Source organism: Bufo bufo, chromosome 5, assembly GCF_905171765.1.
Source record: "Bufo bufo chromosome 5, aBufBuf1.1, whole genome shotgun sequence".
NCBI lineage: Eukaryota > Metazoa > Chordata > Amphibia > Anura > Bufonidae > Bufo > Bufo bufo.
This window is the reverse complement of record NC_053393.1, coordinates 124,315,910-124,334,702: the sequence shown is the minus strand read 5'-3', so window position 1 is coordinate 124,334,702 and position 18,793 is coordinate 124,315,910. Positions and strand designations below refer to the sequence as shown.

At 45.1% G+C, this 18,793-nt stretch overlaps 1 protein-coding gene across 1 annotated transcript in view; it reads right to left on the bottom strand.

Annotated features, from left to right (window-relative positions):
• The window catches only part of CA8 (carbonic anhydrase 8), a 244,959-nt gene that overhangs the window by 73,327 nt on the left and 152,839 nt on the right, over positions 1-18,793 (bottom strand). The window contains exons 6-7 of the mRNA XM_040432967.1: positions 12,479-12,527; positions 682-794 (exon numbers count right to left, since the gene is read on the bottom strand). Coding sequence (XP_040288901.1) covers positions 682-794; positions 12,479-12,527 — 162 coding nt within the window. The remainder of the gene's footprint in view (positions 1-681; positions 795-12,478; positions 12,528-18,793) is intronic.

The following is an 18,793-nucleotide window of genomic DNA, read 5'->3' as shown; positions in this document are numbered from 1 at the left end:
TGATGTCATTGCACTTTTTTTTTCTTTCAAAAAAGTGGCTATAAGCAGTGCACTCTAATTGGATGCACTCACAGCCAGGGAGAAGAGAACCGCTCCAGTCTCCGCCTAGTATAACCAGGTCGGCTAATTAGAATATAAGGTGCCAAAATCAACGGGGGACAACAGCAGATGAAATAAAAAAAAAAATATATATATATATATATATATATATATATATATATATATATATATATATACACATATATATATATATATATAAAAAAAGTGTGGGGGCCACCCTTTAAGGTAAGACCCTAATTAGACTAGGGCTAAACAGATGAAAGGTCCTCTTTAAAGACACTCTCACTCAGCTGCCAGCTTGATATAAATTGGCAGAGCAATGAATGGGAAAATCTCTGGATCCATGTGAGGTACAGGGCTAGTTCTGGCTTTGTTAGAAAGAGACTGTCATGTTCTATATGATGTCAGATTTTTTTACATTAGTCACGGGATAACCCCTTTAATAGATGCTCTAACTTAATATGGTCTGTTTGGGTCATAGATTGCCTTTCCCTTCAACAATATGGGACATCTAGGGTTCAAGTATTTTTGTAAGCACTGCATTTCAACATGTAGCATTTATATCCAATAACATGAAATTTTGTAGCCATAATTGACAATGTAAAAAGGAAACATACTTACTTGAGTTTGAGACACTGTCAAAGGATATCGAAACAATATCCATGTAACACCTTCACTACATGGTGGCATTGTGAGGGAACCTTCATACACCCAGTAATCACGAAGTAGGGGATCTGGTTCAAAATAAAATGTCATAACTAAAAGATCCTTGCAAACAATGTACAGTATAATAATAATATGTTGTGGCTATTTATGTAGTTATTCTCGATAGTTTATTGCAACTATAACATCTTGGTAGTAGTAGTCTTATGTTCCAAGTAACAACCAGTTCAAGACTCCTTGAAGGTCATTTTACTCCTTTCATTACAAATTTCCATAATTTCTAGTACTTTACATGCAGGTTCAGTTATTCAAATCAGTTTTGCATTTTTTGGTGATACATGGGGCTTTATTTCTATTCCATTTTTATTTGTGTTTTTTGCTTTTACTGAAAAAATAATAATATTATATATATATATTTGTGGTCGGGCGATGGCCCAGAGCGTACTAAAACCGGATCCTACAGATGGCCGATTAATGCCGGGAGCCAAGGACGAGGGTAGGCCTAAAAGGGGGCAAAGAATAGAGGCACAACGTACTGCAATACAACTTTATTGTTTTATTTACAGGGCAAGTGAGCATAAAGCATTGCGAATTTCAGATTGTGGATTTGGAACGTATCTGGAGAAACAAGACGACCTCCAACGCCCCATGTTCCTGATGACGTGCGGAGGTACTTGGTGTCTAGAAGCGGCTGAGGCCGCACCAATGCAAAAGGAGTGGCCGGAGATGGTCTTCGGATCATAACCCAACCCTGCCGCTAACGAGCATATGTGAGAAATGAACTGTGAAGTTGACAGTGGAGCACCGTTGAACGGTAGCAAAGGACTAACTGAGGCTGCAGCTTGAAGCACCGACGTTAATTGCTGTAGTACGCTGACCGGGCACCAATCGTTGTGAGAAGGGAAATATCTCACCTGTGTCAGAGGCCCTGTTTGTAAGGTCTTAGTTGAAGGAATGCTGAGTATGAAGTGGTCGTGGTGCCATGACAAATGCTGTTTCTGGAGATGACAGCCGCCCCTAATGGTGATGGTGAATTCCCCAGGCCGGAGGAACCCATAGAACCCTAGGTATATTGCGGCTTTGACAACTGTGCTGATGAGAGGCCCAAAAGGATTACAGTCCAGAGCCGAAGACAGCTGCCTGAACATTGTGCTGGACAGGGGTTGTCGGACCAAGGGCCTATTTTCGCTGACTTTTTCAATGCCCCTAAGTGTGGCCTTGATGGCTTGAGCTGTGAAGAATGAGCCTCGGGCTGGGTCGCTTATCGTAAAAAGGTGTTTCACACCCACCAAGTAAAGGCGGATGGTGTTGGGAGAGAGCCCGAGGTTGGAATGGCAGCGGGCGATAAATGCCATCATGAACGAGACATCATCAATATCGCCCTGCGGATATCTATCTGCGAATTTCCTGTAGAGATTCCAGCCCGTGCGGAAATTCCTGGCAGTGTTCACCGAGAGGCTCCTGTGTAAGAGATCTTTAGCTGCCATGATCAAGGATATTAATCCCAAGTTAGATCGCTGAACTCTGGAATTGGCGCCCCTGTTGTGTCCGCGTGTGGCAAGTTCTGGAAAAAAAATTTAAGTTAAAGCAGGACAGAGCGTCGGCGCTAACATTCCTCGAACCCTGAATGTGGGAGCACTCAAAGTAGAAATTGTACACCATTGAAAGCCAAACCAATCTACGCATGAGGGACATGATTTTTGGGGATTTGGCTCTGCCTTTGTGGATGATGTCTACCAGTTCCTGACTGTCTGTGAAAAACATAACTAGAATCTGACCACTGCCGGCCATATGCTTGTGCTGCTGCCACCAGTGGATATAACTCTAATAGGGGGGAAGAGCGTAGAGCCTCCTTATCTGTGGTGATTTGTGGTGGCCAGGAGCTGGCGAGCCAATGATTCCTGAAAATGGCAGCAAAACCCTTGGATGCGGCCGCATCCGAATACACAGTGGGGGAGGAAGGGCACCCGGGGGGAATGAACAATCGTACACCATTCCATTTGGACATAAAAGTGTTCCACATGGATAGGTCCGCCATGGCCTGTTGGTCCAAGTGAATGATACTGTCCTGTTCAGGAGCAGACGGCAGGAGAAGCAAGAGACGCGAAATGAAGGCCCGCCCTTGGGGCATGACCCTCATGGCAAAATTCAGCCTGCCCAGCAACGACTGGAGATCCGATTTGGTCAGGAAGCAGGAATCAGTGGCTTTATTGATGACCGTCCGGATCTGCAGCAACTTCTCCTCGGGGAGCCTAGCTTCTAACCTAACAGTCGAAAATGACCCCCAGGAAGGTGATAGACTTGGATGAGCCTACTGTTTTTTCTGGGGCTACAGGGACTTGTAGCGCGGAAAATAGTTTTAATATGGTGATGGACCATGTGATGAGCGCAGTGACATCAAAGGTCCTTTTCCTCCCAGATCCTCAAAGAAGAAGAAAGAAGACGAGCCGGGCTGCGCGAACAAGTGGATGAGGTGAGTTTAATTAAAAAAAATTAACCCTTCCATCCCTAATTTACTTAGCATTTTGTATTAAGAATGCTATTATAAAGATCGGGTCCCCATCCCATCGTCACCTAGCAACCATACGTGAAAATCGCACCGCATCCGCACTTGCTTGCGGATGCTTGAGATTTTCACAGAGCCCCATTCACTTCCATGGGGCCTGCGTTGCATGAAAAATGCACAATATAGAGCATGCTGCGATTTTCACGCAACGCACAAGTGATGCGTGAAAATCACTGCTCATGTGCACAGCGGTGAATAGGTCCGGATTCAGTGCGGGTGCAATGCCTTTACACGGCTGTACTGATGAAAAATAATAAAAATGATGGCTCATGGAACGTGACAATGAAAAAAAAATTGCTTGATCACTAAGGCATCTTTCACACTTGCGTTGTCCGGATCCGGCGTGTACTCCACTTGCCGGAATTACACGCCGGATCCGGAAAAACGCAAGTGTACTGAAAGCATTTGAAGATCCGTCTTCAAAATGCTTTCAGTGTTACTATGGCAGCCAGGACGCTATTAAAGTCCTGGTTGCCATAGTAGGAGCGGGGAGCGGGGGAGCGGTATACTTACAGTCCGCGCGGCTCCCGGGGCGCTCCAGAATGACGTCAGAGCGCCCCATGCGCATGGATGACGTGCCATGCGATCACGTGATCCATGCTCTTGGGGCGCCCTGACGTCACTCTGGAGCGCCCCAGGAGCCGCACGGACGGTAAGTATGCTGCTCCCCACTACACTTTACCATGGCTGCCAGGACTTTAGCGTCCCGGCAGCCATGGTAACCATTCAGAAAAAGCTAAACGTCGGATCCGGCAATGCGCCGAAACGACATTTAGCTTAAGGCCGGATCCGGATCAATGCCTTTCAATGGGCATTAATTCCGGATCCGGCCTTGCGGCAAGTCTTCAGGATTTTTGGCTAGAGCAAAAAGCGCAGCATGCTGCGGTATTTTCTCCGGCCAAAAAACGTTCCGTTCCGGAACTGAAGACATCCTGATGCATCCTGAACGGATTTCACTCCATTCAGAATGCATTAGGATAAAACTGATCAGAATTCTTCCGGCATAGAGCCCCGACGACGGAACTCTATGCCGGAAGAAAAGAACGCAGGTGTGAAAGGGCCCTAAGGCCCCAAATGCATACAGAAGAAAGTGATTAACATTACATTATTTTTTATTATTGATTTCCCCTGACATACAATATTATCCCCTGGTTTTAGGCAGAACACATTTTGTAGCTTCACTTCAGTATGATTTGGACCTGCTAAGACCCACATGCTCCTGCAGATACCCAGCACCCAATGATCATGTAATATGAATAATCTATCTTCATTTTATTTTTTTATGTCCTATTATTTTGCTGCAGTAAAGACTGGGTAACTTCTTCACATTAGTTTCTGCTTTGGCTGATCCATCAAAGAACATGGCAAGTGTTTCAGATTAGCCTATGTATACTCTGCTTTTTGAATCTGAGAATCTCACTACCCCCATCCTTCATTTGCATAATCATAGCCATAGCACTAGCCCTGGAGCCAAGATTTTGAGAGGGCCTAATCAGGTTCAAGGATGTTGTACCTTTTTGTGGGGAATAACAATATGGAAATTTTTGCTATATTGTGGGTTTTCTGAGATAATGCAGTATTATACACAGCTATAATTTTACGTGTATGTTGTGGTTTTTCAGTTTTCTTACACTAGGTGGTAAGTGCCCCATCTTACTTTGCTATGGGGTCCTATAAATTATTATTGTTAAGCCCCTACCCCTGCTCTTGTGTGCACCAGTCCATAACAAAAGGGTTGTTTCAGACTACCAGCCCATAACAGAAGGGATTGTCTCAGACTATCAAAGCACAGTGTGACAGTTTTAGAAGCTAGTAGTATTGATCAAGCACCAAAGTGCTCGGGGGCTCTGGCTGAACATCGGGATGCTCGGGTGCTCTGCCGAGCACCTGAGTATAATGGAAGTCAATTAGAGAACCCGAGCATTAAACTAGGCACCCCCTGCTCTGAAGAGGGGAGGGTGTCTGGTTCACAGGAAAAGGTCAGAAATTGATGGAAACACCACCGAAATGGTTTTGGAACAGCATCGGGAGGATGTCTGGATGCATCTTGGACTCCCAGGTCGCTGCTGCGAACCATGTTGTCCGAGTTGTACGCCACTTTTACAGACTGACAATAATACGCACAAAACCGAAAAAAAATCAATTTTAAAGGAAAAATTGTTAAACATTCTTTTCTGTATATTTACTTGTAGATAAAGTGCAAGTGCTGCCAAAAATTACAAGGAAGAGGTACTCCGATACAACCTGTATATCACATAAAGTAGGGCCTCATTCACATTGTGGTACAATTGTTCAGGTAGTGGGACTCCTACACTCATAAAGCCTGTGCACCAAGTGAAAGGGCTGCCAAAAATTACAAGGAACCGGCACTCCAAAACACCCTTTGTTATGCAAAGATGGGCATCATACACACCCTTGAAAAATTATGATTGATGGACTGTTGGTGACCCTCAAAAACATTTGGAGCAAGGGCCTGCTGATCTGACCATCTAAAACCTTAGGGGCGAGGGCCTGCTGCCGCATTGGTGACTCTAGATAACCTCTGGGTGATTGCACGTCCCTGTGATGGCGATGATTCATTTGGATGTCTGCCCTATCAACTTTCGATGTTCTTTTCTGCGCCTACCATGGTGATCACGGGTAAAGGGGAATCAGGGTTCGATGCCAGAGAGGGAGCCTGAGAATAGGCTACCACATCCAAGGGAGTCAATGGCTAAAATCTCATTGGCTGTTGTTGCCTTGTCCCTTTTTTTCCTAATTGTGAACCACCCAGAGAGGGTGGGACAAATTATTAAAATACAAGAGTCCAAGGAAGGCAGTAGGCGCGCGGCAATTGCCCACTCCTGATTCGGGGAGGTAGTGACGATAAATAATAATACAGCACTCTTAAGAGGCCCTGTTATTGGAATGAGTACACTTTCTATTAACGAGGATCTATTGGAGGGCAAGTCTGGTGCCAACAGCCAACTTGCTCCTGGACTCCACAACGATCATCCAGTGTGCCATCATGGTGAGGATTGTGTTGACCAGACTCTTAGCTACTGAGACTGGACTTGTAGGTGAGGGCCTGGTGCCGCTTTGTTGACTCTAGATAACTTCTAGGCGATCACATGTCCCCATGACGGCGATGATCCATTTGGATGTCTGCCCTATCAACTTTGGAGCAATTTTTCAACAATGACCTTCTGGTATAGCACAGTTTTGCTTGTCCTCGCCACCAGAGGAATGAGAGATAAGAAGTTCTCTTTGTAAGGGAAGGGGGGGTCGAGAAGGGTAAAAAAACAGTAACCCGTGTTGTCTTAAATGCGTATAACGTGCAGGTCGTGGGAAAGGTAGCCTAACATGAAGTCAGTCATGTGTGCCAGAGTACCAACAGGCAAGACTTAGCTGTCGTCATCAGGTGAGCTGACCCTGTAAAACATTATATGCGAGGGCCTGATGGTGAACTGACCCTGTAAAACATTATATGCGAGGGCCTGCTGGTGAACTGACCCTGTAAAACATTATATGCGAGGGCCTGCAGCTGAGCTGACCCTGTAAAACATTATATGCAAGGGCCCGCAGTTGAGATGACCATGTAAAAAATTATATGCGAGGGCATTATATGCGACGAATAAGCATGTTGATATGATGGAAGAGGAGGAGGAGGATGAGAAAATGAAGATTTAACCATATACCCTTTTTTGTGGTGGAAGGGGTGCATGGGAATACAGTGTTATTGAGTACATTAAACAACACATTTAAAGTGCCTTTGCTCATCCGCTTTCCTCTGGTGGAGTCGAGAAGTCAGGGGCAATCCAGGCCTTGTTTTTTTTTTTTATAAGAGTCAACCTGTCAGCATTTTCAGTTGACAGGCGGATACGCTTATCTGTTATGCCACCAGCAGCACTAAATACCAGCTCAGACAAAACACTAGCGTCAGGGCAGGCCAGCACCTCCAAGACATAGAGCGCCAGTTCATGCCACGTGTCCAGCTTGGACACCCAGTAGTTGTAAGGCACTGAGAGATCACAGAGGACACTGACACAGTCTGCTACGTACTCCTTCACCATATTCCAAAACTTTTCCCTCCTTGTGACACTAGGCCGCGCATCAGGGTGAGGGTGCTGGCGGGGTGTCATGAAACTGTCCCGAGCTTTGGAAAGAGTGTTGCCCTGCCTCTGATGGAACTGTTGTGTGTTCCCCTTGTCTCCCCTCGTCGGTTTCCCAAGGAAGTACGGACTGTGCTGCCAGCATTGTCACATGGAAATTTTTGGAGCAATTTTTCAACAAGGACCTTCTGGTATTGCACAGTTTTGCTCATACTCTCCACTTGAGGAATGAGAGATGACAAGTTCTCTTTGTAGCGGGAGTCGAGAAAGGTGAACACCCAGTAATTCATGTCATCTAAAATGTGTATAACGTGCGGGTCGCGGGAAAGACAGCCTAACATGAAGTCAGCCATGTGTACAAGACTTCGCTGTCGTCATCAGGAGGATGACTCTCAATCTCCTCATCCACTTCGTCCTCTTCTGCCCATCCACGCTGAACAGATGGAATTAAACTTCCATGGGTACTACCCTCTGTAGCGGAGGCAACCGTCTCCTGCTCCTCCTCCTCATCGTCCAATTCGCACTGAGAAGACGGACGGAGGGTGGTCTGGCTATCACCCTGTGTAATGTCTTCTTCCCCCATTTATACCTCTTCCACATGCAAAGCGTCGCCCTTAATTGTGAGCAGCGAGCGTTTGAGTAGACACAGAAGTGGGATGGTTACGCTGATAATAGCGTTATCGCCGCTCACCATCTGTGTTGATTCCTCAAAGTTTCTTAAAACGTCAGAGGTCAGACATCCATGCCCACTCCTCGCTTCTGATCAGCGGAAGCTGACTGTAAATGTGACAACCATGTAGCAGCTGGTATTCCACTACCGCCCTCTGCTGCTGACAAAGCCTGGCCAAAATGTGGAACGTGGAGTTCCAGTGCATGCTCATATTGCACAACAGCCGGTGAGCTGGCAATTTCAAGCATTGACAGACCAGCTGAAGCCGTCGATGACTTGCGGAAATGACGCGGCGCACCTTCAACAGTAGCCCAGGAAAATTGGGGTTGGTTTTAAGAAACCGCTGAACCACTAAGTTTAAGATGTGGGCTAGGCATGGGATGTGTCTGAGCTTGCCGAGCTCCAAAGCCGCCACCAAGTTATGTCCATTATCACACACAACCATGCCTGGTTTTAGGTTGAGTGGAGAGAGACGCAGCTCAGTCTGGTCTCTTATCCCATGCAACAGCTCTGCGGCGGTGTGCTGTTTGTCCCCTAAGCATATCAGCTTCAACATGGCCTGTTGATGCTTCCCCATTGCAGTGCTACACTGCTTCCAGCTACCGGCTGATGGCTGACTGGTGCTGCACTCTGAAAATTCGGAGGTGGAAGTGGAGGAGGAGAAGTGGGGGTTGGAGCCACTGACGTAGGTGCTGGTGGAAACCCTGATCAACGTAGGGCCCATAATCCTCGTCGTTGGTAGCACCTGTGCCATCCCAGGGTACGACTCGCCCCCGGCCTCCACAACGTTCACCCAGTGTGCCATCAGGGAAATGTAGCGTCCCTGCCCGAATGCACTTGTCCATGTGTCCGTGGTTAAGTGGACCTTCCCAGGAACTGCGTTGGTCAGGGCACGTGTGACGTTTCGGGACACATGTTGGTGTAAGGTAGGCACGGCACACCTTGAAAAATAGTGGCGGCTGTGGACAGAGTACCGTGGGACGGCCGCCAACATCAGGCTGTGAAAGGCCTCAGTGTCCACAAGCCAAAATGGCAACATTTCCAGGGCCAGTAATTTGGAAAGGAGTGCATTTCGTGCTTCTTCTCCCGGTCCAGCATCCTCCACCGTCTACAAATCCACCTCTCCTATTTAAGCGATGAGTTGATAAAGGTCTAAAGGACCAAAACGTCCCCTTAAGCAATCACAATACTAAGTGATTCATCTATAAACACATATGAATTTTTTTATTTTCTTATTTCTAAAAAAAAAAAAAAATCTTGATTGCATTCCTTGGTATTAAGGAGCATTAAATAAAAATCTACCTTTGCATACTACTTTGAGAGTGTGTGGTTTCATTCATATTGACTATTAGTGGGTCCTTACCCTTATACCACTGCACCTCCCCCTTTAGGAGTGCCTCTTCCATTTTTATAACTTTATCCATTTAGTGCTATGGCCTGTGGGTGGGTGGCTGGGTATTTGCGCTTGCATTCAAATGTCTAGGGTAAGGATATTTGGACGTTGCGCTGGGACAGGGAAGTGGATGTGGGCAGGAGGTATCCTCGCCTGGGCCTTCGACAGTGGATTGGCCAGCACGTACCATAGAGTAAAGAGGAGGCAGTTGTGTGACCCGGAGACACAGATTGTGGACCCACACGTTCGTCCCACTTATTACGGTGCTTGGATGCCATGTGGTGGATCATGCTGGTGGTGGTGAGGTAGGTTGCTAGTGTTCACGCCCCGCCTCATTTTGGTGTGGCACAGGTTGCAAACTACTATTCTTTTGTCGTCCGCACTTTCAACAAAAAAGAGCCATACTGCGAAACACCTACCCCTTGGCAAGGGAGATTTACGCAAGGGGGTGCTCTATAGAACAGTTGCAGGCCTGTTTGGTGTGGCCCGCCTTCTCCCTTTTGCCACCTCACTGCCTCTTCCAGCCTGTTGAGGTGCTGCAGATCACTTCTCCTCTGTACTGCTGTCCTCGCTCTGCTTTCCACCTTCCCAGGTTGGGTCAGTGACCTCATCGCCCACCAAGTCCTCTTCCACTTCCTCACTCTGATCATCCTCCTGATTTGTTGACGCAACCGCAGCCTCAGTGATTGACAACTCTGTATCAACCTCTTGAGACAGTAATTGTTGACTCAGTGGCAACTGTGTCTCATCATCATCCACCTCATTACACACTAATTGCCATTCCCCACCGTCATCTTCTTGTGACTGTGGATGCTGTAGAGGTTGGGAATCAGGGCACCAGATCTCATGTCCCTCTTCAAGCATGTTTGGTGAGAGAGACAAATTAAGTAATGGCGCTGAATAGAGCTCCTCGGAATATCCGAGTGTGGGATCACATGTTTGGCCAGACTCTCCATGGTGGGAGGAAGGAGGATCAGGGTGAGGCTTCTGTTGACCAGACTCTTGGCTACTGAGACTGGACTTGGTGGAAGACAGGGTGGTGCTTAACCGACTGGAAGCATTACCTGCTGCAATCCAACTGACCACCTGATCGCATTGGTCTGACTAAGAGTTTTGTCCTGCGACGACGACCTGCGACGACCTGCAAACTGGGACATCAAGCTAGGTATTGTGGATGATTGTGCCTGCTGCCAGAACACAAGAAAAACTGTTTCAATGTGCCCAGGGCCACGGCCTCTGCGTGAACCATCAGCATCACGGCCACTTCACCGTCCCTTAATGCTCGCCTTCTTCATATTAAATGTTATATGCATGCTTGACACACAAGATGTGGCACGGATGTCACAATTCACAGCAAGCACCGTATATATGGAAAAGTACGTAAAAGTATGGAAAAAGGAAAATAGATTTCACTTATATTTTTTCTATCTCTGGCCCTGACACGCAGAAGACATTGCACAGATGTCACAAGTCACTGCAGACACCCTCTATAGAAAAAGTATGGGGGAAAAAAAAATTGATGGCTATATTATATTGCTGCCACCACACACAATAGTCCTTCAAAGTTTTTCAACTAAATAGATTGAGATCACACTCCCTACAGTATCTGTCCCTTCCTAAGCGCAGCTCTCCTTGATCAATAATGAGCCGAACACGCGCCATCCTGTGTTTCGGCCAGCCCATCACTGTAATGCCAGTAACCAACAAGGCTACGGCATTACAGTGATGGCAGTACTTACCTGCATGTTTATCGGCTGCATAGCAGCCAAGAAACATGCGGGGAGAAGACTCGAGCATGGCGCTCGAGCACATGCGGTACTCGGCCAAGTACCACCATGTGCCGAGCAAAGTGATGCTTGAGCCAAATAGCTTTTTGGCCGAGCATGCTCGCTCAACACTATTAGGAAATTATCTGGCAGTGTATTTTTTTGTATTATTTGGGCACTATATAGTATGCCATAATGGGGGAGGGGGTAATAAGCACTTCACAAGCACCATCCAACTTAAGGCTGACCTTCTGCCTCTTGAAAACCTGCTCAGAGTGCTAAGTAGTGCCGGCCTAATTGTATTGCTGTGCACTGGTTATGAAACACAAAGTAATGCAGGAAACATAATGGCTCCGATTTATCAACCATGGACAATTTGAATAGTGTTGAGCGAACTTGTGTTTTAAGTTTGGCGTCTAAAGTTCGGGTTATCGAAGTATCCCGTTATGGATTTCGCTACCACGGACCATAACGGAATTTAGAATCCATAACGGGATACTTCGATAACCCGAACCCAAACTTTAGACGACGAACCTAAAACACAAGTTCGCTCAACACTAAATTTGTCTATTTGAGTAAAGGTCACTGTCTGTAAGTTGACATAGCAGGAGCAAAAAAATAACTTTGGTTTGTTGCAGACTGATAAATGTGATAAATATGTCTTACATTTAAACTGACAAAAAAAGTCACAATTTACTCCCAAATAAAGTCAAAATCAGCAAGATAAATCAGGGCCTAAATGCCTTAATATTTTGGCCTTTACTCACGAAATGTTAGACAATTGTTCAAATACTATTGACACTAGTATGTATTAAGGATAAGCTGTATTTGTAGAAGATGGCACGGAAATCTTTAAAAGGTCCCTTTACATGGGACAACAAAGCAGCACATTATCGGGAAGGAAGTGTTCTTTCCTGACAATCTGCTGCTCGCTGGTGGTGAATACCGCTGTATTTACATGCAGTGATCTCCTCCAGAGTATGGGGAGGAGCGATAGCTAACGCCATCGCTTATCCCCATGCTGCAGGCAAACAACAATTTTATGCACAAACGATTGGATTACCCGATGAACGAGCATTTCGCTAGTTCATCGGGTAATTGGCGGTACATTTACACCGCCAGATAATCGATAACAAGGATTCCTATGAATGCTCATAAGCAATTATCTTTAAGATTCCATTGTAAAGAGCCCATAACACATCCAATATAATTTTGCTATTTGAAAAGAAAAATTGTGAAATATTATCACATTCAATAATGCAGGCTTACCTGGTAATAGTGAGTTGGGATTAAAACATGGTATTGTTTTAGATTTTCCCTGTAAAAGAAATGAAACAAAGATTAGAACTGAAAATTAAGTTCTGGGCACCCGGTGATCACTGTTAAATTTTCTCGTCCTTGGATCGAAGGACATTTTCATAATCTCACTAATTATATTGCTATGTAGTCTTATTTATCTACTCAAGTTTGCAAGGACAAATTATTCATCTGTTTTATTACAAGGATACAGGATGAAAATGTATGCGTTTATTTGTAATAGGTCTTATACAGATGTGTTGTGATGCATAACAAAGCATATAAAATGAAATCAAAGAACGTATCTGTACATGCAGTATTTCTTCTGGACTGTAAGTAGGTGGTGAGCTGTTAGGCCTGTTTCACACTGCTGTTATGAGTTCCTGTAGAGAACAGCCTGTAAGAGCTCTCTGGATCCGGCATTGCCGAATGTTACCAGAATAGCTGCCAGCCCTATTGATTATAATGGGTTCCGGCAGAGATCTGGCAAATATGGCCATTCTGGTGACTGTTCTCTGCTAAAACAACTGTCCGGAACTCAAAACGATAGTGTGAAACAGGCCTTACATAGACTCGCTGTAAAATTACTAAATATACTACTTTTACAATTAGAAAAACTGGGTTCAGTCAGTGATGGTGTTTATATACTGTGTATAGGGTTTAGCAAGTATTCAAAGGACCCCATAACAAAAATGGATATACAGATATAAAATATAGATTTGTAGGAAAATATTCAGCATAACTATTTCATTTAAATCTCTGCTCATTGAGGCTTTGAGCTGAATGAGACAGCCCTATCAGTGATTGACAGCATTCTCTGTTATGCAGAGTCATACATGGAAGACTGCAAGAAAATTTAGACTAGCACGTACATAATGTTAGCTTTATGGATGAGCACCTGTGACTTTGGATGTGCTAGACTAAATTTTCTTGCAGTGTGTTTGGAGAGTAGGCCCCTCCTTTAAATTGAGCACTCCCCGTCCATCTCCCTAGAGCTTCTAAGCAGAGTATAAATATAGCTGGTTCCTACACCACCCTAAACATTCTAGGCTTAAATTAGGCCCAGGAGAGGCAGTTCTGTTAGTGGTAGTTACCCATCTAAAATGTGCACAAAGAGCTTCCATTTTTCATATTTAGTAAGTATAGAAACACTAATCCAGAATAATTTCTAATCCCTAGTTCTTTTGTTTGCAAGTATAACAATGTGCTGCCATATTTTGCTTGCTATTTATACATGGAAGACATCTTTGACTTCAAAGCCCAGAATGAGCCAAGACTTTAAAGGACATGTTTTTCTCCTGTCTAAAAAAACAGCCCAATGAGCAAAATTGATGCTCAAAATAAAGGATCTTTTTTGTTTGTTTTCTGTTCTTCTGACAGATCAGAAGAATGGAAAAAGAAATGTTAAAGGGAGTCTGTCACCTCCATATGGCCATATACAGTGCTTACATTGCCTTATAGCACACCTACACATGAATGTAATGGTACCTTTGTCTTTGGACTTGCAGAAGTTGGAAAAACGAACTTAGATTGATATGCAAATGAGCACTCGCAAGTGCCCAGTTCACTGTGTTGGTGCCCAGGCTGCCCTGCCTTTTTTCATTGTTCCCCCGCCCCAGCCTCTGCATATGCCCGCCCTCCTATTCTCTTGCGTCATCCTAAAGTCCGGCCGAGATCCCTTGACTGTGCACTACCTCGCCGGGCCGGAGCATGCGCACTGCGATGCCAATTGTTGGCACGGCATCGCTTTACCGACTGCGCATGCTCCGGCGAACGGCTGTTTGCGCTTGCGCAGTCTGTAAAGCGATGCCGTGCCAACAATGGGCATCGCAGTGCGCATGCTCCGGCCCGGCGAGGCAGTGCACAGTCAAGGGATCTCGGCCGGACCTTAGGATGACGCAAGGGAATAGGAGGGCGGGCATATGCAGAGGCTGGGGTGGGGGAACAATGAAAAAAGGCAGGGCAGCCTGGGCACCAACACAGTGAACGCCGCCACTGGGCACTTGCGAGTGCTCATTTGCATATCAATCAAAGTTTGTTTTTCCAGCTTCTGCAAGTCTAAAGACAAAGACAAAAGGTACCATTACATTCATGTGTAGGTGTGCTATAGGGCAATGTAAGCACTGTATATGGCCATATGGAGGTGACAGACTCCCTTTAATATGAACTTACACTTCTCTGTGCTTCACAAGTACTCTTAAGTTAGGAGGCAAGGTTCTTCAACTACTGGTATGTTAGTCTGATAATAATGCCCCTGATTGTGTAATCTATAGTGACAACATGTAGAATAATCTATGTTGAAGTGGAAAGAATATCCTGTGTGGTTCTGAGAAATAACCAGAAGGAATACCTAACAGAAACAATTCGTACAAACTCAAATAATAGGTATCAAAGTAGGTAAAACGGAACATAAAATTACATTATATGCCGACAATATAATATTAACAAAAAATATTTCACTAAATACACTACAAACTACCTTATCCAAATTTAATACGATTTCATACTACAAAATAAATGAAAATAAATCACATATTTTGAACATAAGCATTCCTCGCAAAATACAGTTAGAAATAACCGCATCACTCCCATATCAATGGAACAAAAAAAATTATATCTAGGAATATACATCACGTCCAACAGTCAAAATCTATATAAAGAAAATTATAAACCCTTATTAACTTCAATACCTAAAATAAAAAATATAAATAAATTTACTCTCATATACAAAAATAGAACTATCCTGGGCTGGCAGAATAGCCTTGGTCAAAATGTTTATCCTTCCTTCTATTCTATATACGGTACATTCCGCACAATTGCCATTCCAATCAGAAACTAATTTTTTTCTAAACTACAAAATGAAATTTCCAAATTTATATGGACAAACAAAAAACCCAGAATTAATTCAGATACTATGACACAACATTGGAAAATGGGAGGCATGGGAGTACCAAATATAAAGAATTACTACAAAGCAACATTACTAGACCAAACAAAACACTGGTGGCCAAACTCCAAAACTGAAAAAAGGCACTGGGCTTAAATAGAAGAAAATTGTTTAAAATCAGACCCCATTACTATACTTAAAACAATTAAACCACAAAAAAAGGAACAACACAAATCCATATTAGGTATAAAGGCTACACAAACCATCTGGGAAAATTATGTCAATAAATATCCTATGTGACAAAACTAACCTCGCCACTGGGTTTTGGAGGGGCCTGTTTGCCAGCCTCTTGCCTCAGGATTATGGCCCATATACTAACTTTGAAGGAGAAGACAGAGCGGCTGCACAGCCTAAATCTATGGAACCATTTTAGGCAGGGTAATAAATATGTAACTGAATCAACATCTGGTAATTATACCCAGCATGGGGTCAGAGGTCATTATACCCAGCATGGGGTCAAAGGTTTTGATTCCATTATCCTAACTGGAGTCAGTAGGTGATAATGACCTCCCAGAAAAAGGTGTCAAGACAGCATTGTATGTGGCAGACAATAGAAGCCAAGCTTGAATAGAGGCGGGGGGTTAGACATCTATTGTCTGCCACATACAATGCTGTCTTGACACCTTTTTCTGGGAGGTCATTATCACCTACTGACTTTCAGTTACATATTTATTACCAGAGAATTCTTGTACAGTCACTCAGAATTGAGAAAGCTCGTTGGAAGAACGAGTGAAACGTTTTCAAGAAATCTACAGTACGTCCAGTTGCCTTGATTTATTCTTTACAGATAATACTTCCTCAGCTCAATTCGGCCCCAATATACACTGCCGGAGAGCTGGGTGGAAGTCCCAGACCTACAACCCTACAGCTGGAAAGACCCAACTGAAGTATCCCTTGCTTCAGTACCAGCTGTGGAGATAGGGGACCTCATAGACTGGTCCTGGGGGGAAACCTATATGGCAGGTGGAGATGGGATCGATGTCTCTCCAGCTGCCCTACAGGGATGCTGGGCAGTCGGCCCAGATCTCCAACGGCAGCGGGAGTTTCAGGGAGTAGGGACAGTCGGTCCGGCTCCCCAGTGGCAGTATGTTTTGCAGGAAGAGGAGAGCATCGTCTCTATTCCCCAGCGGCAGTGTACCTTGCAGGGAGAGGAGACAACCGGTCTCTTTCCCCAACCACAGGGGGACAGCACCCCTAACTCTGATGGTGCAGATGGGACCGCGGTCTCTGCATCAGACCTACAGGGATGCTGGTCGGCTGGTACAAATCAACCCCACAGGAATGCCAGGAGGAGGTGGTAAGTGATCATTCCTTTCCACAGCCTATCCACAACAAGGTCCTGGGGGTAGGATTCCCTGACCCCATCCCAGCGGAAGAGCTGGCAGCTGGGCAGGGCGCAGTTGGCCTCTGCCCTCTTCTATCCTCTTGTCCAGAGCCTAACTCCCCACAGGCTACCCCAGCGGAACAGCTGGCATCTGGGCAGAGCGCAGTTGGCCTCTGCCATTGCCTATCCTCTTGTCCAGAGTTTGACTCCCCACAGGCTACCCTAGCTGATGCGCTGGCACCAGGACAGTAGCACTGATCCCTGTCCACAAAGCAGCATCCACTCCCAGCCAGAGAGTGACACAGAGACCGGGAGTACCAGTTACCAACACAACCTTGGTGGAATCACTGGACAGAGGCAGGCTACCCAATTCAACTGGTCCAGTATTTGGTTGTGGGTGGGCTGCTAGACTAACTCAGGTACCGACTGGCGTGAGGTGAGGTATCTGGTTAGTCTTCCCTGGAAGGGGGAGATGTGTGACAAAACTAACCTCGCCACTGGGTTTTGGAGGGGCCTGTTTGCCAGCCTCTTGCCTCAGGATTATGGCCCATATACTAACTTTGAAGGAGAAGACAGAGCGGCTGCACAGTCTAAATCTGTGGAACTGTTTTGGGCAGGAAAGCCATGCTTGCGGTCAGCCAAATGTGACTTCCATGGAATTCGGGAACCACTGCTCGAATCTGGGTTATTTTTGGATATGTTGTTCGCCCAGATCAGAGCTATCCATGGATGTATTAATTATGGGGAGTTTTGAGGAGTTTTCTGTGTTTTGGGAAAAATGTGTGTTTTCTGCCTGTGAGTGATTAAGTTATCCCATTATGTTTTGTTAATTGTATCACAGGCAGAGCATATTGTGTTTTGGTAATTGTGTTTGGTAATTGTATCACAGGCAGTGCCCATTGTATTTTGTTGATTGCGTCACATACAGAGGGGGTGGTTGCTGGGAAGGTTTCAATACTGTAAATGCATCTGATTGGCTAATGTATAAACTGTCGCAGTCTTCCACAAGGTCCCCAGGGGGAGTGTCCCTTGTTGGAAGACCTGCATGAAAGGCCGACATGTATCCCTATTAAAGAGTTCCTGTTTTACCCTCAACATAGAGCCTTGTCTCATTTACATAGTACATAAGGCCGAAAAAAGACATTTGTCCATCCAGTTCGGCCTGTCATCCTGCAAGTTGATCCAGAGGAAGGCGAAAAAATAAAAAAATGAGGTAGAAGCCAATTTTCCCCACTTTGGGGGAATAAAAAATTCCTTCCGGAATCCAATCAGGCAATCAGAATAACTCCCTGGATCAATGACCCCTCTCTAGTAGCTATAGCCTGTAATATTATTACACTCCAGAAATACATCCAGGCCCCTCTTGAATTCCTTTATTGTACTCAGCATCACCACCTCCTCAGGCAGAGTGTTCCATAGTCTCACTGCTCTTACCGTAAATAATCATCTTCTATGTGTGGGGGGAAAGGCTGTATCTACACTGGGGATTGCTATACGCCGTATACTCCCCTGGCTATAATCACTGAGCTCTTTAAAGAGAGGTTCACCGACTGGAGCCTCGTCGTAGGTCCAGGGTAGGTAGGAGACGGCGAGACCCCAACCAAGCTGCTGCAGTTCGTGGGGTCTGCAGTGCTTATGGTGCCAAGTGGAGTGCTTGGAGCCCTCGGGAAGCACTAGGAGCTTCCCTTAATAGAGCTACCCAGTCGGGGTGCCAGGAGATCCGTTACATCCTATATCTAACAAAATTAATATACACCAATTGCCAATTAGGTATATCAAAACAATCTGTCCAGATATCAATCTTTCCAACTGGGAAAAAAACTGAATTAACCCCTTAAGGACACAGCCCTATTTCACCTTAAGGACCAGGCCATTTTTTGAAAATCTGACCAGTGTCACTTTAAGTGCTGATAACTTTAAAATGCTTTTACTTGCCCAGGCCGTTCGAAGATTGTTTTTTAGTCACATATTGTACTTCATGACACTGCTAAAATTGGGTCAAAAAAGTAAATTTTTT